Source organism: Poecilia latipinna, unplaced genomic scaffold, assembly GCF_001443285.1.
Source record: "Poecilia latipinna isolate Pla-1442-1.1 unplaced genomic scaffold, P_latipinna-1.0 Scaffold945, whole genome shotgun sequence".
Classification (NCBI taxonomy): domain Eukaryota; kingdom Metazoa; phylum Chordata; class Actinopteri; order Cyprinodontiformes; family Poeciliidae; genus Poecilia; species Poecilia latipinna.
In genome coordinates this window covers 179908-205168 of record NW_015113561.1, presented here as the reverse complement: position 1 = coordinate 205168, position 25261 = coordinate 179908, and the positions used below count along the sequence as shown (strand labels likewise).

The 25261-nt window shown below is 38.8% G+C and overlaps 1 protein-coding gene across 4 annotated transcripts in view; it reads left to right on the top strand.

Moving 5' to 3' along the window:
- ate1 (arginyltransferase 1) overlaps positions 1-24577 on the top strand; it is a 54810-nt gene extending 30233 nt beyond the window's left edge. For 3 of the 4 annotated variants that reach the window (XM_015049405.1, XM_015049402.1, XM_015049404.1), the window contains 3 exons: positions 1207-1306; positions 18281-18401; positions 23986-24577. In XM_015049405.1, the coding sequence (XP_014904891.1) occupies positions 1207-1306; positions 18281-18401; positions 23986-24164 (400 nt within the window). In that variant the 3' untranslated portion in view covers positions 24165-24577. Of the gene's footprint in view, positions 1-1206; positions 1307-18280; positions 18402-18778; positions 21413-23985 lie in introns of those variants that run through there. The other variant, XM_015049403.1, reaches the window with a different exon arrangement.
- The last annotated feature ends 684 nt before the right edge of the window (positions 24578-25261 follow it).

The following is a 25261-nucleotide window of genomic DNA, read 5'->3' as shown; positions in this document are numbered from 1 at the left end:
GGTTGTTTTTCCATGATGAGATGAGTCCAAGAAAAGCAATGGGTGTTTACTTCCTGAGCTTTGGTACTGGTCAAAGCTGCTAGAACCACTTTGGTTTTCTAATTTCTTCGATATACAAATGCTTCATAGATTAATTTTTAAGAAAATGTCATTTTTCTTTCTTAATAATTGGGGTACACTAAGGTGTAGAACAATTAAATGTATTTTTCTTGCTTCTCAAATGTACATAAAACAATAATGCAGTTATTCATACAGTTTTTTTTTTTTTTTTACTTTACCGGTTTATTTCTGGAGAGGCAAATGTGAAGTAGGGGTTATATCACACTTGAATATTTATAGCATGAGCTAATTTGCAGTTCATGTCCCTAGTTGGGCTTTTGGTTACATACAACGCAGCAAAATTTATACAAGGTTTAAAATGCAAATATAAACAGTAAAAACAGAACATTCATCAGGATTAATGCAAAGCAAGTTGGTATTAAATTGCCATGAAATTCAATAAGAGATGCTTGTGACTTTTCATGACTTAATATTTGGTCCTTTTTAAGAAACTGTTTCAGATTCAATCCAAATGGAGGCAGTAAAAGTTTTAATTTTACAAGTCCACCTGTTGTCCCAGACCGTTTGTACATAACGCCATCTTACAATTCTCACTTGATATTCCGTGTGTTGCTGAACCAGGAAGGCAGACCAAAAAGGTTCATGGAACAACTGAGGAACTTGTCATAAAAAACATTTAAAATAGTTTGAAATTTGAAAATTTAATGAAAATGTCAAAATTTGTTGACAGTGATGTGATTCAATAGGCTTCCTAACCAAGATCCAAATCTCTCAATTACATTTCATCTCTTGTAGCTTAATCGTTGCAGATGCTTCTTTTGAACAAGAGGTTCAACTGTATTTAAAGTGAGACAGAAATCAGTAAATACATGAACATGTGCAGGTAACATCATTTATATGTCAACTAAAAATACATGGAACAAGACCTGAGGTGTCCACCTCCATTTATTTTTCTGTTGTCTTGATATCATCTGTTAAAATTTTCAGGCACAAACATATATGTGGGCCATTTTAATTTCATTGAGAAAATATAAATATGCAAAAAATTAAACAACATTTTGTTTAACAAATTAAGATTAATCTCTGTGCAGCGTTTTCCTGCAAAACTGTTTTTACAAACTGTGTTTTTATGTCCCCCCTTTACAGGGAGATTGCTTTCACCAGGAAATTGCAGAAACAGTCCACCAAGCTGTGCTACTACTACCTGGGCTTCTACGTTCACTCCTGCCCCAAGATGCGCTACAAGGTATCTTACACTACTAACATGTACACAGTGTTTTCAGAAACTCAAAGCTCCTCAGCTCTGAATATGAATCCCTTAACTTGAGCAATTTGTTTCATTTTCTTATTTAACATCAATACAACAGCTATTTCTGTGACAAAAACAAACAAAAGAACAGCTGATGTCCATGTTCGAGGAGTATGAACCCATTTATAAAAACCGAAAAAGAAACTAATAGATTAAAATGGGTTGCTTTTTCTGTTACAGTTCCTGTAAAAAAATAATCACTCCCTTGGATGTCTCCCTTTTTATTGTTGTTACAAATTAATCACGATTAACAAAAATGTTTACTGAATAAATTAGAAATCACTTATATAATCTTATTTCATGTTGCATATGTTTATTTGTCATCATTTCTGTAGGAATCAGTTTCTACTTTGACATTAAAAGCCAGATTTTGTTGACCATTACTGATTTGTAAAAGCAATAAAAGGGTAAAATATCCAACAGGGTGAATTCATTTGAGGTGCAAAAGGGCTCAAAGAAGAGCCAATCCACACCACACAACTGTTTTGGGAAAATGGCTTTTTTGTACCAATCAACAGACTACTACAACCATGTTTCTCCTCTGAAGCTAACTGTTGTAGCTACGTATGTTAAATTGGGTTTTAGTTCCCAAAGAACTCTAATGGTGCGAGACTTTCAGCCAAATTTTCTGGGAAAATCCCAAAACCTGACTCAAAATTTCTGACATTGTCATTTAAAATCTGCAATCCATATTTGTGTTCAGGGAAGCATTGTTGTACATTATTCAGATAATCACTATTCATTCCTTTCGCTTTTATTCATTCACACCGTCCTCAGTTTCTACGTTGGATGTTCCCAGAGATTGTTCCTGGGAGACTGACGTGCTGTTGAAGATTATGGCAAACCGCCATATCTTTTTATCTTTCATCTTGCTTTGGGTTTGCTTCACGCGTTGCTCAATTTCTCAATTTGACAGTGTGTGCAAGGAATGCACATGAGTGTGTTGTGTTTGCGTCTGTGTGTTGAATCTTGATCACAATGTTTGTCTGAGAACTTGCGCTGTTACCACAGCACCTCACCCTCTCACACTGGCATTTACTACCCCTCCCCCATATCTTTTCTTGTGTGTTTGTCATTGCAGTGTCTAGCTCACAACCTCCCCACTTCTTCCTATTTTACTCTTGGGGAGGGAACACAGAACAAGGGTGAGAAGGTTGCCCATTTCCCACCTTTAGACTCTCGCAGTCCCACAGAAAAGCACCCACGCTCAAACATGCTCCCAGCAACATGCACAGTGTGTTGCTCCTCTGTCTGATTTGCATATATTCAGTTCATTAATGCACCGACATACTGGGACATTGTTTGACTCTTTTAAGACTTCTTTGGTGTTGTGTTGGAGGTTTACTGGTTTTGGGATCTCACGCTTGCTTCCAGTCTCTTTAGTGGCCAAGTTATAAGCACTTGAACCCTAGTGGGCACCACTCAACCTATTCCAACACCATTCCACTACTTGTGGGTCCCTCTTGTTTCAGTCATGGCTGTTTTTATACTTCCGACATTTCTGGAAGAAGATAGTTGTAAAGAAATGTTTGGATTAAAGTGCTTTATATAAGGAAAACATCAATAGTGCACAAAAGAAAAACAGTTTGAACAAAAGGTTATAATAGTGACTCTTTGCTAGACGAGTGAACAATAATTCCTGTTTTTCTGAAATGCTTGAACCTTGGACTGACCATCTTCTTAATGTTGTGTTTGTGGAGTTTCTACAGCGTGCCAAGATGTCCTAAAATTCTAAAATTTGAGCAGATTTTAAATACTACAGGTTTCCTTTGAAGGACGAGGTTCACATTTCATCTTTCATTTACCATGTTTTAATAAGTATGGACAAAAGAAGAGAAAGTTTAATTTAGAAACATGTTGATGACTTTCCAGACTTGAATCCTTCTTCTGTTGTTCTTCTCTAACTAGTGGAAAGGTCTGCAATCTGTGGACTTTAGGCCCTACCCTGTGGGTCAAAATAACTCTGGCCAAAAAAGTTAAAGAATTTAACAATATTTTTAAATATCTGCATGGTTTTAAAATGCTTGCATTAGCAGTGTTTTCCTGTTATTTTCATGCATATATGCATTACATTTTTGCAAAAAATGAAACCAATAGCGTATGAGGAATATTCATTTTTCTCTTAACAGGTTACAAACCTTGTGCTTTTTTTTTCTAGTATTATTTTCTATAAAAAAAAATAATGTCCCATTGAAGAAAATGTATTAAATCTAAAAACAGAAAAATAAAATGCTTTAGTTGCTAGATTGTATCTTGAAAATCATTATTTGGAAACATGTATCCCTATTTAAAATATTGAAAATCAAAAATATTTTTGTTACTGTGAGGAATGAAACGTTTGTGTGGGAGGTTTTCTTCTCTTTTTTTGGCACCTTTCAATATCTAGAAACAGTTTTACACATTCTTCATTATACCTTAACCACTAGAACAGAGACTCTTTCTGATCAGGACATTTCATACTTCTCAAGGCCTCCTCATAGATCCCATCTACTGCGGCATAATTATTAGATACCACACAAGAGGAAAGTCCTTCAGGTTCCTGTAGACACATAATTTTTGTCCAAAAGAAGCTGCAAAAGCTCCCAAACCAGAGCTGCAAGAACAGAATGATCTTATGTTATTCTTGCAACCGTGGGAGAGAAAACACATTTCTTACAAAGTACATATTGGAGTGTAATCATCAAAAATAGTCCAGCAACTTGCATATTTTGAGTCTGGTGTGCATAAAGTCTTCGATACTAAAAGCTTTCTTGCCCAGTCTCTTATCCCACTATATCTGTTATATGTCTGCATACTTTCTGTCTGCGTGATTGTGCTACCCATTTAAAGTTAAAAATCTCAATTTCTGTTATTGTTACTCTTGAGCTGTAAATTTGGAGGAGAATCCTTTCGGCTGGGTTGTGTGACCAGGGAGACGGCCCCAGGCGAGATGATCTTGTAAGCACTGCCAACGGCAGGACGTGGTCCTGTAGGGAAGCCTTAAAGGGCCCTCGGAAGACTTGAAGTACAGCCAGAAGCTGGGAGGACGCCTGGCTGGTGTCAGACACTCTCCTTTGTTCCTAAAGCTGGGACTGAACGTCCCACAGAGTCTCACTGGTTTGGCTGGCGGTTCAGGGTTTGACGTGACATTCTGCCCCTGGCTTCTGTCCCTGGGCCATTTGCCCTCCCTGGCCTTCGGATGTTGAGCTGCCTGTGAGGAGCAGAAGGTGAAACTGTTGGAGTCTAAATGAGTGCAGAGGTCTTGGCCCTTTGGTCATTTTTCTTTCACATGAAGCCTCACATGTTAAAGCTAACAGTGAGTCTTATGGCTTTACACAGACAGAGACCTCATCGCCTTGAATTCTCTGGACTTATCTCAGCCCTTCATGTTACTATAGATATTTCTATATGTACAGATCATGACCAAATGCAAGCTGAGTCTGAAAGTGTAAGTGATAAGTATGCAAACCTTTCTTTATTGGATATTTATGGACTAGAAAGTATTTTCCATACGGGGAATTTCTGGATTTTGCTCATTTTTAAGGTGTTTAAAGTTGTTGAGGTCGGCTTTGTAATTTATTCATATATATATATAATCTTAACTCGTACAGCACTTTCATTTGCACAACAATTTAGTCTTTCTATAAAAACAATTATAATCATTGTGCTTTAATATTTTTTAGAAATTATTTAATTGTAAGTAATTAAATAATCATTGAATGATTGAACTTGAATAATTAAATAATTATAATTAAGAAATATTTTAACAGTATTTGTTCTCTATCATTATGGCTGTTAATATGATATTCATTTGGGTTTCTAATGAATATCATTCTTTCTCCTGGAGTGTAGAAAAAAGAAAACGGATAAAAACATGGCAAAAACACTAGTTTACATGCAGTTACTCACTATGTCGCACATCTTCAGTGAAATTGAAAATCAAGAATTGGTTGCAGTTGTTTATATTCATGGTGGATTTCTTATGCAAAGTGTCATAAATTATTCACACATGCTTATATGTATGCATACATCCTCACTAATTTTGGTGTAAGCCTCTCTTAGCAAGTTGCTCTTCAACCAACATTTTGCAGTCATCAATAAGCTTCTTGCATAATGTGGCTGAATGTTGGACCACTGTTACTGACAGGTTTGTTACAACTTATATAAATCTGCTGATTGACTCAGCGTTTAAGGGTATCCTACATTTTTTTTAGTATAAAGTAGCTAATTCAATCAGGTATTTCCAAAAACTAAATCTTGGTGTGGTTTATTTATTAAAACATGTTTGATGTGTTATGGGGACCATTATCTGCTGGAACACCCAGTTTTCCATTCAAACATTCTTAAACTATAATTTCATTATGCAAATCCAATTTATGTTGATTTATTTTTAAAAAAAGAGCTTTTACTTTGAAGGCATTGTCTTTTGTTTCCTGTTTCATAAGCTATGAAAGCACCAATTCTGATAAACATGCCTAGTCCGCCCAGAAGATTTCTCCCCAGAAAGAACTTTCTTGTCATGGCAGATGCTAATTTCTGATGAGCTTATAGATGTTTTATTTCATCATTTGGTCAACATCCTGTCAGTTTATGGTGACTTGAAACCAGTGTTGTCGCTCTGCCCACATGCATAAGAGTGTAGGCTACCAAGTGAAGGGGACACGCGCAAAAGAACAGGCTCATAAAAAAATATAATTACTCATAATAATATTAAAATAATGAAATGCTTCATATGTTATTTAAATAAAAACATATGAAGCATTTCAGTCGATAACTATAAATGATCACGCTCTCTCTCTTCCCCTCTCTCCATCCATCCATCACTCTGTTGTCCTCTGCACAGTGTTTTGCGCTGAGACTGCGTTCAGGGCAGCTGTGTGCGACTCATTTTAGGCAGCAGCTGGGACTGAGAGAAGCGGGATGAATCTACATTATTTTACTATTGTAGACAGATCCAAACACGGCAAAGCATTAGTTTGCATGCAGTTATTCACTACTGAAGCAACACTAAACTGTTCTGTACAAATGAAAAATGATAAATGCAAAGCAACAAAGACATGAGAAATGATTTCTTGTTTAGTCGGTTACATCTGTCCTGCTTCAAAAATGATTTACTTCAGGCAGGAGTGTTAGTCCATCTAAAATATGTGTTTGACTTGATGTGAAAACGTTCTGCAGACTGAGGACGTTCTGGTTTCAATTAGCTAGTCCTAATTAATCTCCCTCAAGAAAACAAAACTTGTCAGGATTAAAAAAGCATTTGTGCTTCAGGTGGCCAAATAGCTACCAGTGGTCCTGCTTGAAACTCGCTTTTCTATCCATGATGAGCGTAACCTTCTGACTGGCACTGGCTGCTGAGGTATTGCATTTAAATCTGAATAAGCAAGACTTTAAAGTGAGCAAATGAAGCATTCAAATACTTCCGTTGACAATCTGCTCTGGATCTTAATGTTTTGAGGCCTGTTCAAGGGGGAGGCACGCCTGCACCTCACTCTAACGCTGTTCTAACCTCTTGGTGCTGGAGTAACAGTAACATCAAGTGGGTCTTGCTATTATTGTTCAGTGGAAGAATGTCTTGCTCTGAGCTCAGGAAACCATAAAATTTTCCACAGAGGACACAAAGAAAGGAGGAGTTGGTAAAATGAGTGAAAAAAGGAGTAAGAGGGTTGATGAAGGGGGAGAAAAAAAAGTGACAAGATGTGGGCCAAATGAGAAAAGGAGGCAGGATGAAAAAGAGTATTCGTTTTCCGGCGGTGCTTTACAGACTTTTAAAGAACTTCTTTTTGCAGCAGCTGCACCTCCGTTTCCTTTCAGTCCAACTCCTCCTTACCCACAAATAACAAACGCTGTCAGAGAAGCTGGTCGGTTTTCCAGAGCCAGCCAACACTTTTCCACATGGCCAAAGCTTGTGAATAAAGAGGACCCAAAATTAATCCATCCAGGTGCCAGTGGCTGTGTGGAAGAGTGCATTAGGTTACAACTGAAGGAATTTGGATGTGGTTTCAGGCCCTCTGCAGTGCTAATGTTTGTCTCAATCAGTGAATGCCTGCAGGCTTTTGTCACCTGCTGCACCTACTACCTTGTGCTTAGGACATAAATTAGAGAAGATGTACTAGAAACTTTTTTTTTTTTTTTTTTTAGGCTATGCACACATAAACTCATGTCCAGATGTTTGCATTTAGTTCTCATTGAGTCAAAACATTTTCCTCTTCAATCTTTGCTCATTCCTTGTAGTTTTTCCAGATAGTTCTCAATAAGAAGTTTGTTCATTTAATGAATGAACTTTCAGACAGGCTTTCTGTGTGTTCTCGTTAATCGTGGCGGGTTGTGACACGCTAAAAGGCTGTCATGATTCTACGTGCGTGCTATTTTCACTCAAGGAGCCATAAACAGACAGCGTGTTATGTGTACGTGTGTGACCTCACATTTACTGCGTCACTTGTTGAACATCTGGGTAGACTGGGAGTGACATAGTTAATCTGATGCATGTAGACACCCTCATCTCTGTAAGCAACTGCTTTTTCCTCTGAGATTAGTATTTTTCCAGAGGGTAAGCATATCTCTCGATTTTATTTTATTTTCTGTTTATGCATGATCCTGAAAATCTGTTCTTACTCACTCAGTCACATTAAAACAAACAAAAAAATCTACACATTTTATTGGGATTTGCTGTAGCAAATCAGAAAACTAGAAGTGAAACTAGCTTTAATGGTTTTAATTTATAGTTTTAATTGTTTTATTTTAAAACAAATACAAATCTTAAAAGGTGTGACCTGCATTTTCCCATGAGTCCATCCTGCATAAACATCTGGAGTTACAGCTGCACATCTTTTGGAGGATCTCTCTACCAGCTTTGAACGTTTACAGACTGAAATTTCTGCCCAGATCGGAAGCGGACCGTCTCTGTGTAATCTTTGCTTTTCAAGTCTTTCCACAGATTCTCAATGAGACTCAGTTTTTGACTTTGACTGGGCAATTCTGACACATTAGATATAAACCTCTTCATTGTAGCTCTGGCTGTATGTCTCAAGTCTCTTTCAACCTCCATCAGGTTTACTTTCTTGTTTTTAGCTACATTTATCTGACCAGTTTCTCTTCCCCTGCTGTGTCCACATATCATGATGCTGCCACCACCATGTTTCAGTTTCTTTTCACAGAACTTTCTTTCAATTCTGTTTCTTTTTTTGTTTGTTTTTGAGACTTTTCGATAAAGATCAGATTTGTGGAACACTGCAGTTTTGCACTTGTTTTTTAAGGGGTATCAGAGTAAATGGGGGGTGGATGCAAATGTACATTACACTTTTTATATTTTTGAAACCACATAGGATTTTACTCCTTAATTGTGCTCTACTTTGAGTTGGTATTGCATGAAATTTCAATAAAAGACTTTGAAGTTTGTGGGTTCAAAGTGGAAAAATTGCAAGAGGCTTTAAAGGTGTATGAAGTCGTTCATATCTTGACGACCTGCATCGATAAGGTTTACATTGAGCAGCGGCGTTCGTGTGGAACTGATGGATTTCACAGATGCTGCTGGTCCAGACACAGGACAACCACACCCCCCAACCCCCTTGTTTTTTCTGCCTTTTTCTGTTTCTGTTCTTCTTTCAGCAACTTTTCAAAACCAGCCGCCTATATGCCGGTTGGGATGACAGATTAATAGTGTCTGAAGAAACTTTCAGCTGATTCCATTCCGAGATAAAAACAGGAAGTAAAACTTCGTTCTTCATTTATTCCAATGTTGTTATAAGCCTGACGGGCAGGAGCAGTTTTTAATTCTAGGTTTGTTGGTGATCCCGTTTGTTTAAACATTATTTCAGATCGAGGTGGTACGTTATAAAGGTACTGTGGTCAGTTCAGTTCAACATGGAATTACCCTGATATAGGCTCCTTTTTCTTGTGCTTGGTTGAAGCTGCAATTATCTTGACTTTTAAAAGATAATTTGTCATATTTTCCCCTTCAGCAGTTCAGGTAAAGTCCCGTGCTCCCTCAAAATAACATCAAACCTCAACCTAGACCATTTTCAACCCTAAAGTTTCCAGCTTTCTCCCCTCCCCCCGTTTCAAAATTGAGCCTTTTCAAACTGAAGTGTTGTTGTTTGATTTAGCTCGACAGGAGACCACCATCAGTGCGCAACTCAGCAGAAACATTTGTTTAAGCTTTTTAAAAAAATGCCTCTGCTCTTTTATGCCCCATCATCTCCACCCCACCCTTTCGGTCTCGCCACGATTGTGTTTTTAACAAATCATTAGCAGGTTGCAGCGGAGCCGGGCAGCGGCCGGCGCTTGGCACCTCCTACGAGGGGCGCTGACGGGGTTAGGTTCTGAGGCGGCAGAGTTCAGCGGGTCGGGTCAGACGGTCCATTCTGACTGGTGGTGGCGGGACGAAGATGCGGAACGTCGGGTGGTGGGAGGGTAAGAGTGAGGGGGAGGTTTGAGGGTCATAAGGTCAAAAATGAGAGTTTGGAGTGTGTGTCATGCTGAGCAGATCCAGAGCCCTCTAGCTGCCAGTTCGAGGTGTTTGCATTGCCATTAGCTTCACCTCTATTTACTTTCAAACCCGCTGCAGCTGCGCCACTTTGTCTGAAATGCCTCTTTGGGAATCCATCTAGATCTTCGATAAGCTCCACAAGAGACAATGAGCTGCTCTCATAAACGCTGTTAGACATGTTAGACTTTCTGTGGACTGTGGTTTTAGGTTTGGCTTTATAATAAGATGTCTGTGGTGGAGTTTTAAGACTGAGATTAGAGTTGCAGTTCTGGCAGCAAGTCAGAGAGTTGTGGTCTGTGTCAGAAAGGTGTAACAGCTCCCCTTCACCATGAAAAACCAGAGGAGATAAAGAGATAAAAGGTACCCGGTCTTGGAGCTGATGCCCATAAAAAGCGCTGCCATTGGTTCTCAGGGCCCACTCGAAATGCGATCCTGTAAAAATATTTTCTCCTCATTAACCTGTCAGCCATGGAGCCATGACGCTTAGCCAGGCGCAGGAGTGCTGGGCAGAATGGGCTGGGTGGAAGGAGTTGTGGCGGTTGTCTAGAGGCCCAAAGGGGGGGAAACCTACCAGTCTGTGTGCTTTATTTGAAGGTCGTGCTGTGGTGATGTGTTGAGTAGGGTGAAAAGGCCTCAGTGGGCCCCAAGTGTTTAAACAGCAGCAGTTTGCATAAATCCTGCCAGACATTTTGAGGATCCTCTCTCTCACACACATTCATATTAGTGCTGCACCTTTGAAAGCTCCCATTGAATCTTTTAGATTGTGTTACATTACAGCAACAAACTTTAGTTTAGTTTCTGTGGAGTTTATTAAATAGACCAGAGGTGCCTGAGTTCAGTTCTCAGCAGCTACTGTCCTGCAATTTTTGGACGCATACCTTCTCCCACACACCTGAATCAAATGGTTGAATTCCCTCATTGGCATGTTTTAGCTCTTATAACGCTAAAGCATGGAGAAGAGATGCAGGATGGAGCAACACAAATTGGTGTGCAATTGTGAAGAAGATGGTGTATGGTTTTCAGATTTCTCTACCAATCAAAAACGTATGTTGTGCTCTTGTTTTCATCCCCTTTTACTGTGATGCTCCTAAATTAAATCCACTTCAACAAGCTGCATTCAGAAACAAGAGGAGGAGAAGCAGGATTAGTGGAAAATATAATTGAAAGCTTTAAACGGCTCACAGAGCTCAGTTTAAAGTTTGCCTCGCGCCATTCAGAGGACACTAAATGTAGACGAAGGTGTTCAACCAAAATCATTCTTTTCATGAGGATGGTGATGTGAGTGAACAGAGAAGCTGATGGGGTTTAGTCTTGAGAGTGGGATAGAGATTCATCTTCCAGAAGGACAATCTGGAAACATGTGAAAATGGCCAAGTCAAAGTTTAGAAAGACTGTAGCAAGAAAAGATTAGCTCAGGGAGGCAGGATCCATATACCCACTGCTCCATTTTCCCTCTGTTTTATGGCATTCTTTTGTTTTTTACTGTATGATATTCTGTTGAATGATGTTTTAAATGTTTTCTGAACGGGTCCTTGTTGAAAGTAAGAATTTGTTTTCAATCAACTTACCTTGTTAAATAAAGGATTCATGTATTTTTGTTGAACATTTTGACTGAGAAGCATTTCCTTCCGCTACACAACCATGCACTCCTTTTGTGTTGGTTTAATACATGAAATCCCAGTAAAATGCATTGCAGTGGGTTTTCATATCTTTACTGAAGGGCTTACTGCGTCTGTCTGAAGTGAAATCTCGTTTGTTTGGACTTGTCTGTCTTTGCTGATCGTTCATCTGCTCAGGCCTCTGTTCTGTTTGTCTTGCTGTGTCTGTGAGCTGCACCGTTTACGTGTGTCCATCAGCAGCCAGAGGCCATGCAGCTAGTCCCCCACCCACCCACTCTATTCTGGCAGAATGTAGGTGTGTCAACATGTTCAGGCTGATAAAGGGAGTGCATTGTGAGAGCTGTAGGTTCAGGAGAGAGTGTGGTTGTAGGGATCAGGGCCTGTGTTTATTGGTTTTTGACAGAGATTGGCTCAGTTTGACCCCGGGTCAGTGTGCCGGCCTGGGCCAGAGCAGGTTAGATCTGCCTGGCTTTGGGCCACACTAGGCCTCTTTGTGTTCTCTCTGAGTTCAGGTCTGTCCTGGGAGACGGCCAGCTGAACAACATGCTGTAGTAAGATCACAAATGTGGCATGCTGACCTCGACTTCAGCTTGGGTCAAATGATAATTACTTTCTCTGAGAACTTGACCAACAGCTTATCCCTTTCATTATTGTCCTCATGCTTCATTTGCTTTATTATACAAAAAAAAAACAACAACAAAAAAACTTAATTTGGTTGAGGGGGGGTTGCACTGTTGGTGCTAAAAACAAACAGAGCAAAGTTGAACTTTTTTCTATTTTGCAATACGCTCTTGGTACTTTATTTGCTGAATTAGTTCTTTCAGTTTTACCAACAGATGTTTTTTTCTTAAAGGGGTTGATTTTTTTTTTTTTTATATTCTGATTTCAAACTCTGTATTCAGTGCACGACTCGTATAAATAGTAATATCACAGCTATAACAGGGAGGTAGATCTTTGTATAAAATTTTAAACAATGCTGATGGACACTAGGAAACACATTGGCTGCACTGTTGCCTTGCAGGAAGAAGGTCGTGGGTTTGTATCCAAGCTTGGCTTCTTTCTACATAGAGTTAGCATGCACTTCCTCTAGCTCTCACCTGATGACCACTGCAGGTAGGTACCAGCCTCCCTGGAGCCCTACAAGAATAAGCTGATATAGACAGCTTATTCTTGCTGTAAATTCATCTATTTTCCTCCTGTCCATTAAACCTGAAATATCCTCACTTGGTTAAGATGCTGATATTCTGCCTGTGATCCTGAGTGTTTAACTAGAGTGCCGTTTGATATTTATAACAATAAAACAACACATTTCTCTAAAGTAAATGTATAAATAATGAATTTTTCCAAAAACATTTTTAGAAAAGTTGAAATTAAAATAAATTCTGTGGGTAACACCAAAAAGCTGTTCATTTTTAAGATGAATACATCTTCAATATAAGGAAACTGAAATACAAGTGTGCATCAGTGATTACTCCTCATTTTTGTTGACTCGAACGTTTAGCTGCTTCCGTCTTCTGTGAGCCAATCTAGAGCTGAAGATCAGAAAACTCCATTTCCTAATAATTTCATGGGAAATTACTTGAAATCACCGCTTGGCATCTGGCAGGTGTAAATTGATGAAGAGTCTGTCCAAAATTTCCAATAACAGACGTCTTCTTTTTGTACTCAGACTAAAACTTTAAAAGGACTAATTGGTGAAGGGAGGAAGCGACCAACACATAGTAGATAATATACTTTGAACTAAATAAACTGGGGTTTTATGGGACATGAGGACTTTTTTTATTTTATTTTTTATTTTAATCTAATAAAAACTTGTTCATGACAAGCTGAAGGTCTGAAAGAGATTCCTAACTGATCCATAGACCAAACTAATTTTCAGCCTCTTAAGTTTTGAGGTGGAATTTAAAGAAGAAGGCAAAAAATGCGTGCGTTTTCACGACGCTTCCTTGGCTGTACTCTTATTTATGGGTCTGATTAATTGCTTTTTTCATGAATTGGAACTATAAGCCTGGGGCGTAGTTCCCCATTTTACCAAGGTGCGGGCGAAAACATGACAGAAGTGGGTTGATGGAAAACACAACAGAAGGGAGGAGCAAAAGGGACAGTGGAGGTTTTGATTTGATAATAAATTTCTCTCTGACAACAGGGCCTCTGCTGTCTTTATGTGTGGTCTGAAAAGAGTGAGTGGGGAGCGATCATACATCTGCACAGCATTGTGTAACTGTTTATCAAGCCCTCCACGTGTTTATTTAGTTCAGATGATTGAGGTTGTGTAATTGTTTACACCGGGGCAGCTTCTTTTTCAAATGAAGTTGAGTAATTTTACTCTCTTGTAAAAAGTTTAGTTCACTGGAAAATCTACCCTGAAGTAGACTGCTTTCCTGTAAACACTGACCCTTTGCTTACTCACTGACAACCACACAGCAAAACATCACACGCAGTGCCTTGCAAATCTAAAGATTAAAGTGTCTGCTATTGCCTCTTTGCAAAATGGTTCAAACTCCAACAGATTGGTTGGAGAGCAATCAGAGGTCTTTAATTTTAAAGTTGCTGCATGTTCCCAATTGAATTTAGATCTGGACTTTGACTAGACCGTTCTAACACATGAATACATTTGCATGTCAGCAACATAATTGTTCTCCATAATTGCTCAGCAATGTTAGACCCCAGTCTGAAGTTTTCTGCTGCCTCTAACAGCTGTTCTTCCATAATCCCCACAGTATGATTCTGCCAACACCAAGTTTTACATTGTGGATGGTCTTTACGGGTAAATGATGCTTGTAGACTGGAAAGTAAAATTTTGATCTCATCTTATTCCATGTTTGCTGTGACTGCTATGTGGTCTAATAAAACTGCAAACAGAACTTCTTCTACTCTTCCATAAAGACCCAATTTGCAATAAAACAATAAACCGGAGTCTGCAACCTGCAACTCTGCTAGTGGCTCTTATAACTTATGTTAAAACTTATGCTATGATTAAAAACCAATTGGTTTTCAAATATAGATATCAAAACAAATGCAGTTTTGAGACCTTTTTCAGTATTTTAATGGAATAATTGCATTTCACTTTCAGATTGACAGTGAAAGTACCATGGATATTTATTTGATCTTGCCCTCAGATTGGAAACTGTAATTTTTTTTTTTGCATCATATTTGCGCATATATCAATATCCCATAGAAGACAATATAACATTCTCTTTTTACAAATGTTTGTTGTTCTCAATTTTCATTTAAATTAAGAAATTTAAATTTTGTTAAAATTTAACAAAGAATGGAGAGTCTGTGATAGATTGGGCTGTTTGGGGAAATTTCATCAGGAAAGACAGAGAAACCCATAAAACTTTATTCTGGCCTGAAACAATCCTGAAGGTTACTCTTATGAATACAGTTACACTGCAGGTTATCTTCTTATTCATAGAAAGGGAGTCCTTCTATAATTTTTAGGGACTTAAACTTTTGTTTGATTTCGCATACACTCAGTTATAGCATTTGCAGTGATAAGTCTCTTCACTATCAGCTGTTAAGGTGTGTTAGATTTACACCCTAAAGGTTTAATTTCCAGTTTTCAAACACAGAAAATCAAATGTAGAACTTGCTGAAGGTATTTTAGCTTTTAAATATTTAGATACTTAAGCCATCTGACTTCATTATCCAATGTGGCTACCAAAGTTTCAAAGAATAGCAAAGTTGCAGAACTAAAGAGTTAAATTATGACACTTTTTCCCCTTTAAAATAGAAACATACATAGATACAATCTTTTTTGCAGACTTTTAGTGTTTGTAACAATAGAATATACGAAATATATTATTTTTCATAGTAGTTACCACAACAATAAGCAAATCTCTGGAGCATATTCAACTCGAGTGTGATGTCTTTGCCATTACACTGGCTTAAGAAAGACTTGTGTGTGCAGAGCTCTGTCATCATGCATCATCCATGGAAGCAGTGGGGCATGTGTGAATTACAAGGTCTTCATGCCAAATTTGGAAAGCAAGATTTGAGAGTGCAATACAGCGAAGCGCCTCACAAATACAGAGGTAGTACATTGTTGTTGTTTTTTTCCCAATGTTTGCAGTCAACTTTCCAGACCACTAAAAGATGGGTCATTTCACTCTGTGCATCTTGTCTCCTTTCAAGTGAGGATTGAGGAATTGTGCCATAATCAGACTCTGTGTATCATTTTGGTTTGGTCCAGCTTTTTTCTCAAAACCTCATGCAATAAACAGAAAGTATAGGCCTGTAAAAATCAGAAAGACTTTTTTATCTATTGTAGAAACACATTGACACAAGTAGGTTAGAGTAAACAAACAAAAACAACACATCTGTGGGATGTTAAGAGCTAGCCTGATTCTGTACTTTTTTCCCATTATTTTCTTGTAAAGGCTATCTCTGTTCCCATCACATCTTTGTAGTTTCTCCTGTAACCCTTTCCTGTTTCTATTTCGCTTTTGCAGAGTTGTAGTCACTTGTAGCAGGAACCGTGTGTCTCATTGTGTTTCTACATGCTGCCAGGTGCGGGTTCTCCGTATAGAGGTATGTCTCCTTGTGTTGAAGGAATCTATAGAAAGGAGGCAGAGTGTGAGAGTGTCAGGGTAATAATGCTGACAGTTGTATAAGAGCCTGGAGCTTGTTGGGACTAGATGAGTGTGTGTGTCTGTTGTAGATGCCATTTGTCATTTGTCTGTTAGCAAAGGCACTTAAACAAGTTATTTCTTATTTTACTTGAGTGAGAATTTCTTCTTTTTCTGACTTCTTTCATCTGCTATCTGGTGCACTGTAATGTTGTTTCCTCATAGGTAGGTGTGTGATGCAGAGAGGAATCCACAGAAGCTGCTATGGTCATATTTTTATCTATTTTCTACTGTAAGCATAATTTTAAATGGTGATTAAAAATATATGATTGTTTGATTCTATTTACTTTGTTTATTTAGTGCCGATTCACAGCAGAGGTTTCATGTAGGGTTGCGCTGACCGGCTGTACTGCAAATACCATTTTTTTATTTATTTTTTTTTTATCTAGAGGACAGTATGTGGAGATAGATAAGATGGGGAGATGTGATTGGTTTTACAGTTTTCAGCCAATTTTAAGGAAATCGATGCCGCTCCTTACTTCTAGCACCTTTTGGGAAAAAAAGAGATCCAGTTTTTATACAGGAGATTGGTTAGATCAGTTGGATAGTGCCTGGAACATTACATCACATGGTGCCAGTTTGTTGGAAAACTGTATTCCAAAAAAGTTGACTTTTCTGTTAACCTTTCCATCCTGTAAGAGGCTTAATTCGTTGCAAGTGAAAACAGGCAGCTTATTCTCTCCCCTCTGACAAATCGGTCACAATAAGAAGGGTTTGTTTATATTATTTCCATTGGTGGTATTTCCTTTGTCTCTATTATTTACAGTTCATTTCGATTACTGTATTTTGTGTTTACTTATTCAGCACTTTCTGACCTCAGCTGTGTATGAAACTCCAGGAACGCTCGAGTCTTTGTCCTACAGTGTGCCGTCATATATAAACTCCAAATATCGTGTGTGTTGAGGCAGCACAGCAGGCCTGTTGCAGGCGCCAGCTTGTTTACAGAGCTCTTTCTGCAGTTTGTATTTGTTTGGAGCCGTGTGATAGAACGCAGGTCTCTGATAATGGAGTCTAATAGACCCTCCTGTGCCTCGTTTCTGTCCGTTCAACCCCTTCACCCTCCCCCCCTTACACTTTGCAGCTGCTTTTGTTCTGCTTGATTTACTTTCCATCCAAAATGTTAGGTCAAATACAGACTTGCATCCATTTAGCAAGCACACATAAGAATAAGCTTGTATGTTTATGTTTCCCGCTCAACTTTGCAGACAAAACTCCAGTCAGAGAGAAGGGTAGATATAACAGGGAACAGTACCGGCCCGCTTCTCCCTTCAGAGAAGGGAATTTGAGCCACAGCTCAGTCTTCACCTCGACCCTGGGGTCAGTTTACAACGTGTCAAGCCTCGAGTTGTGAAGGGTCATCACTAGAGTTTGTATAAATGGTCTTATCAGTGTTGTAACAAAGGTTTGTCTAACTTTGACCAAGTGTCTCTCAGCTAATGATGCTCAGCAGTCAAGAGTTGTTTAGTACTTTTTATGTAATTATTTAAAAACAGGATGTCTTTGCACTCACTAAAATGTGGCACGTTAAAAATGTTGCTGATTTAAATGTGATTTTTTTTTTTCTTTCTGCTAGTCAAAATGGTCTTAAAATGTCTGGAAAAAATGTGTAATTTCATTTAAGATTTTCTCAGGTGTAGAGATGTAGTTAAGACTATAATAAGGTATTTCTTGTTCTTTTGTCTAAATTATGGATGTCTGAAAAACAAGTTCCTTCAGTCATGGATTATTATTAAGCTGCTGTTATGAAAACAAAGCACACATTACTGGGATTTACCATATAAGGCCCGGAGTTTATCTCTTTACACAAAACTATGCTATAACCATCCATTTGGTCATCCATTCATATCTCTATTTGTCTGTTCATACCTTCATTGTTCATTCATCCATCCATCTATCTACTCTTCCACTTGTTTATCCATTCTGTCCATCCGACTACCAACCCATCCACCTCTCCATTCTATCCGTCCATCACGGACAGCCAGACAAGTTTTGATAATGTTCATTCATTCACCTCTCTATCTTGCCATCAGTCCATGTGTCCTCCTCTACCATCCGTCATCTTTCAGTTTCCATTTTAAAAATTTATATAAATACGTAGAAATGGTCAAAAATCTTTCTCAGAAATTTCGGAAGGAAAGTGTGCGGGTACAACAGCATGTTGACGTTGGATCTTTGTCTTTTTTTTATTTCTCAGGGACAGTACCGGCCCGCTGACCTCCTCTGCCCAGAATCCTACACTTGGGTTTCTGTGGAGCAATGCATACCGCTGCTCAACAACTCCCGCTATGCTCGATTAAATCAGGACCCTGATGCAGGTACAGCTTTTTCTTGAAGGTATTTAGTACTATAAGTAACTGAGTCAGTCCTATTCTACATTTGTTCAGTATTATTTTAAAATTAGCAGCCTACCAAGCCACTGATGCTCCTTTTTTGGCAGACCTCAGCAAGTTAGACACACATCTTCTATCTTCTTATGTCTTCACATAAGACAAATTCATCTTCTGTTTTCTGCTTTAATTTGTGCAGTCAGTTTGACAGTGCACTTTTAGAATGACATGAAGTCTGCATTAAATAAATAGTTATTGGAAATGGCAAAAGATTGTTTCTGTGAATGTAAATTGTGGAGAAGCAAGCATGTAACTCTTGTTTCCCTCTCCTTATTAATCCAAATAACAAAATATGTGTCAAACAGGAAAGAGCCACCAGTCAGGAGTAAAAGTAAACATGTGGAGACAAGAAGACAATTGTGAAAGAGATTGGGTCGGATACACATAGTAAACGGTAAAGGACACAATCACAGTTGTATTATTTTAGTGAAGGAAGTGACAGCAAGTAGTGCTAGGAGCTGTTTACTGGCACCGGCAGAAAGAAAACACTCATTCATATTGAGACTGCTTTGAGAAACATTTCCTATGTTTGCTTTTATTAGCTGTACTGAAATTTTTCAAGTCATTAAACAGATTCTAACACCAAACAAAGATAACCTGAGTGCATGCAAAACGTTTCCAAATGTTGTTTTTGTTGCATATGTGATAAAAGCATTCTAAACCAACCTGTACTTATGTGTGAAGTATCGGGGTGAACCACACTTGGTAACTACTACTACCATTGAGAGTTTGCTAAAAAAAAATATCAGTGACTTTTAAGTCACTGTTAAGTAATTTTGGCTCTCTCTTCTTTGCAGAATGGTTTTAATTGAGAATAGCTATTGAGCATGAAAGGGCTGTTTTAGGTCATGCCACAGCATCGTTATATGGTTAAATCCAAACTTCAATTAGGCCACTCCAAAACATTCATTTTGGGTTTGGATCATTAATGCAAGTGAGCTTGAGCTTAAGGAGCTCCTGTTCAGTGATTGTTGTTCAGGTTTTTCTGCTACAGAACAGAAGCAACAGCAAGTCGGTCCTATAAAGCATCCAGGGACCAAATTACCACTTCTATGTCTGACTATCAGTTTGATATTCCGGTTCTGAAAAGCTGTCAGTTTCCAACCAACACACTCTTGTCCCATTAGTTCACAGTGCATTTTTCCTGAAAACATGGTGGCACTTATTTTATTCTTTGCAAACTCCTTTTATTTTACCCAGTAACAGAAAAGTAAAGTAAAGTAAAGAAATAGACCCCAAGTTATTAAAGTTATTAAAGCAAGAAACTGCTGTCCTAATGAGGTGTTTAAAGATGGCTAAAGTTCACATAACTCTCCCATTCCATTGACTAAAATAAAACATGTTATTCCACCAAAAATCCCTTATTTGTTAATTTTATTTTTCTATTTTTATTTCTTTATTTTCTAATTTTATTGTCTTTCTTTTTATCTTGAAACTATTATTAACATTGTTTCCGTCTTCCCCATTCCGTTTGTGGCTATTATGGAGTTTCTCATTGAGCTGCTGTTAATTTACTTCCTGAAAGTTGTTATAGAGGACGAAATGTACTGTCTGTCTGCTAGCATTTTGTTAAGATGTTAGTTTTGGTTTCTATATAGATGTCAGCAGCAAACAGGATGATTTTATGGAGCGTTAGGCCTTACTGTTGCAGCCGGTGCGTGAACAAGCCGACTTTGCCTTTCCAGCGCTGTCAGTGTTTTTTTACGTGGTTCCTTTGTCATGGGCAGGTGAGCTGATGTCATCTGGATGTTTTTCTTGCTGCTGAACTGTTTTATTCCATTCTCTGCAAGTATGTTATTACTCATTCCCTTGTTTTTGTTTTTGTTTTTTGTTTTTTTTACTGAACTTTATGTATTTGTGTATTTTAATTTCACTTTATGCAAATTGTTTTGCATTTCAATTGTTAATCTCAGAGATCTGTTGGTGATGTCTGTTTCTTTTATTTATATTTGTTTTGTCATGTTTCAAATTGTGTAAAAAAAAAAAAATTATATTGGCATTTAACACAAAATACTGGTGAAAGCTTGATTCCACTCATGGCTGTTAAGGAGGAAGGTGAGTCGATGTCGGCTGGGTGTTTTTCCTGCTGCTGAACTGTCTTATTCCATTCTGTGCAGAAAAAAAACACACCATCAGTTAGGCTGAACTGCAAGTCACTGCCTTCTTCATTTACACAACACACAGAACTTTATTGGTGGTCCGGTTGGAGTAACGCTGAGCCCGGCTGTTGCTGACACATTGAGTGTCCCACCGTGTCTGTGACCCCTAGTGGACATCAGTCTGTGCACACATACGTAGACCAAATGTACAGCACATATGTAGCGTCTCTCACACACTCACAATCATTGTTTGTTTGACAGGGAGAGAAGCTGGGCCATTGGCTGTTCAGCAGCATAAACATGGGAGAAAATGTGCGTGTTGTCTTTTGTTTGGCTTTAAATGCAACTAGGAGGTGCCAGACGGGAAACGCAAACAATAAGTGGCAATTTGTGTAATTTCATGCATCAAAATGGTGCATTTACATTCTGCTGGTGCCTTTCACGTTCCTGATTGTAAAACATATCAGTTAGCAACAATCTGATCTACTTTGGTGTTACCTACAGTAAATGACACCTACCTGATGTCACCCACTTCTCTTTCTTCTGCCTCCTGACTTCTCTACTATATTTCTGGCTTATTGCATTCCATATCTTGTCTATCAGTCAGACACTCTCTCTTGTGCCTCACAGTGCTTTCAGCTCCTTAGCCTGATGAGTGCTAATGTTCCCAGTCTGAGTGGGAGCTGATGGATTCGCTTCCCTCTTACTGGGCCCTGCAAAGGTTTTCATCCCCCTTGAATATTTTCTTGGATGTTTCGCAAATTTTTGTATGTGCTTTATTTGGATTTTATTTGATAAATGGACAAAAAAAGAAAAAGAAAGAAAAGGGTGTAGTTTGTTTTTTTCAGCCCTCATGTTTGTTGAACCACATTTAGCCACAACTACAGCTGCAGGTCTGCCAGATGTTTAGATAGAGAATGTCTGTAAAACTGTATGTTTAATAGTTGCCCCAATTTCAGTCAGATTTAGGTCTGGACTTTGACTACGACATTCTAACACATGAATTTAATCTAAACCATTCTGGCTGTGTCTCTGTGGGCATTGTTCTGTAACAAGGTGAATGTCTTACGTTGTTCTTGTTTTAGCCTGACAACTAAAATGTGAGCTGAAATAATCACGCAGACTTTAGTAGATGAAATCCCATGCTGGCAGCAGCTGGAAAGTCATGAAACAGACTCTGCTTTGACAATAAATATGGCGCTGGTTTTAAATGTCAAGATCTCATCGTTTTCCATGGTTTCCTACTGCTCTTCTCCTGCTTTGAACACAAGTTCGCCTTGATTTTCATAGTAATAATGACAATAAGATCCTTTAAAATTAAAAGAAGTGAGGTCAACATTCTTGGTCAAAAACAGATTGAGAGTTTTTCTTTCAGCTGCTAACAGCATTCAAACTTTTGGGCCTCCGCTGTCAAATAATGGACCTCTCATACACAACACTGCCATCGTGGCCTTTTCCTTTTGAAAAGAAAGTCCCATTTTGGATCTTCAACATTAGGTCACAGGAAGTGGTCATAACCCAATGGCTCTTTGACCCTCATCCGGTGTTAAGAACTTTGGGGATGGAAAGGACGAGAAGGAGAAGCGTGGCGAGGTGTCAGGGCCCCAAACCTCAGCCCTGACCCTCAACACTCCTCTTCCCCCTGACCCTTGAACTCTAGCCTCGAAGGCTCTGCGACCTCAGAACGGCGTGTCACTGAACGTCCGGCTGGCCTGACAGGAACAGGAACAGGATCTGGATCCGCTCAAAGTGAGGAGCAAAGTGAGGCGGAGGTTGGAGCGAGCGAAGAAGAAAAGGAAAGTTGTTTATGTGAGGAGCGGATGTTTGGCTTTTCTGGAGTAGGAGGGAGAGATGGCCCCTCTGTTCAGTGTTAGTGCTGCGGTTAATGAACCATCTGAAAGCCGCGCGCTGCTACCCACTGTGTTCTGCAAAGTCTTCACCTCTTAATATCTCCATTGAGCGAATGAGTGTAACTCTGGTTACTGTTAAAGTGTCCTGTCACTGTGACGAGAAACATAGGGAGGCAAATCACCCTTAGCCTGAGGTGAGTTTAAGTTAGGAAGCATCAGACATTTAAATATTTTCACTCTCATCCCCTCAGCTTACATTAATTCTTCATGGACCAGCATACTGGCGACTGGGGAGTTGCGTAACATCTTTTAAAATCCCTCGTGAGGAAACGTAATGCACCGCTGATTTTCTTCGTCACATTGCTCCACCATTCTTCAATTTCCAGACTCAGCAGTTTTTTCAAGAAGTGGATCGTTAGCTGTATCCCTGCACTCCAGGGAAACACAGCTAATAAATAAAATATGAGTTTCCAGGAGAGTTTTTAAACTCTACCTAAAGGATAAAAACACATTTCTCCTTGCCTTAAGGTAGCTTGCTGTGCTTTGCGGAAGTATTCCAACCCATTCAACCCTTTTTCGCTTAGCTACATTATAACCACAAAGTTTCACATTATTAATAGGGATTTTATAAACCTCTTCCCTCTGATACCAATAAATAAAGGCAGTACACTTGTATGTTAGTTAATGTAAGCATGAATGCAGTTAAGTAATTAAAGTTTATTTACAAAGCACCTTTCACAGACACAGAATTGTAAGTGCTGTTCAACATAAATTACATTGAAATTGTATGTCGTGAATCAAGTTAAAATTCATTCATAATCGTCTTCACCTCTATTTTACACCACCCAGTGTTTAAACGGTGAAACTCTGAATTACATAAATTAAAAACTTTCCTCTTTGTTTTGACTTCACTAACCTGATGACGTTCCTTATTTGCTCTAATAGACCAAACCATCGGGTCTGAACTTCAGATGTTGAATTGCAAATCTTAAGAGTCGTGTGTTTTAAGTAGCTTAGCAGTTCCAGTGAATAAGAGAAGAAAATGAGTCTGTTTTCTGCTCGTGCTGCACTTTGAGACTGGCATGCGTTCTTCTTACCTGTTGCAGAGTATATTTGAGTTTGGTTGGCTCGCCGGGCGCTCCCTGCTGTGCCCTCCTCCCCCTCCTCTTGGCGCCAGCTGTTAGCGGCTTGGCTCAGCCTCTCTCTCTTGGAGGCAGTCGTTTAAGTGTTTGAGGGTCAACATTTTTCACCTTTTTTTCCATCCGAGTCTCCAGAGAGCAACTCGTAGCTTCTGGACACACGCAGACAAGGTAGCTGGCAGTGAATGGCACGGGCTCTGTGAGTAACACCAACTAACTATCCGTCTCACGCGCTGACTCAAACCTGAAGGCACAGGGGAGTTAGATTCCCTCCAACAGCTTCTCGGAATAATGAGGCATCCTTGCCAAGGCACTCAGAGGTTAATTCAAATGAGCAGAGAAAAATAAAAACCAAAGTTTATGGGGTTGGATGCGTCCACAGTGGTCCTGATTTTGTTTTTATACGTGCTTTGTTTTTGTCTAGGAGACTCTCAGGCGGTCAAGGATGTGGGCAGAGCGCTGGTGCTGCACAAGCGCACCGTCATGCCCTACATAGTGTACAGCTGCAAATTCAAGGGCCGCAGCGACACGGCAGAGGTGCAGGAGTACGCCAGCTTGGTTGGTCAGGACTGCGCGGAAAGGATCTTACTCTACCGCTCCTGAACATGGAGCATCGTCCCACTGCCACCTCGCCCTGGAGAATCATCGGTTTCCTCTGTCTCTTAAAGAGCTCCCTGCTGTAGCCTCACTACGCTTGCTTCAACACAATCTACTGTGAGCAGGTACCTAATCATACATGCAGCCCAGTCAATAAGAATATCAATGAAAAGCTCATTTAAATCAGAAAGTAGTGTTTTGCAAACAGTGACATTTTGATGATTATGGCTTGCAGCTAAAAAAAAAAAAACATTCTTTAGGAACATTAATTATACACGAGACAAAAAATGTTAGTGCAGAGGATTCCTATTTCCATATTCCTTTTTTGTTATTTATATGTACATATACATAGCTTTATCTTTCATTCACTTTATGGAAAATTTTCACCCAACAATATTAAAATCTCAAAGATGGATTCATGCATTTTAAGGAAACCTAAAGGGTCATTTTGTTTTTTGTCTTTTTTTTGGCTTCTAGCCCAGTTTAATATCATTGTTTTATCCTGCACCTCTGGTGTTTAAACTGAGCACGAATTTACGGGGTCAGACAATTGTTCTGTTTAAAAACAATCATTTTTAAACAGGACAAATGTATAAAAGTTTACAAACTGTGTCAAAGCATTGAAACGGAGCTGATCTGAGCCAATCCAGATGGCAACAAAAGCAGGGAACAGCTCTTTATCAAGTGTGTTGTTTCAGGATTTGTAAAATATAGAGATAATCAGCCCAGGCTAATGAAAATTCTTGAAAAGGTTCAATTTTTATTTATTTATTTTTTTGTGCTTAAATTTTCAGAATGCAAAAGAAATGTGAAAAAGCATGAATATTTCAGGTTAGAAAAGTGTTTCAGTAAAAAATCAAATTAAGGAATACTAAATTAAAAAATGTTGACCTACTTAAATTTATATCTATGTATTTTACAATATGCAAGCTCGTTAGTTGATCAAGGTTCCTTTTTTATCTACTGCGTCAATACAACGTTGCATGGAGGCACAGGTTGCTTTTTTCATCACACTTTATCCTTCCACTCAACTTTCCATCATTATGCTTGATAACAGGACTTTGAACATCCAGGGGTGATTGCTGGTTCTTATGCTGTTGTAC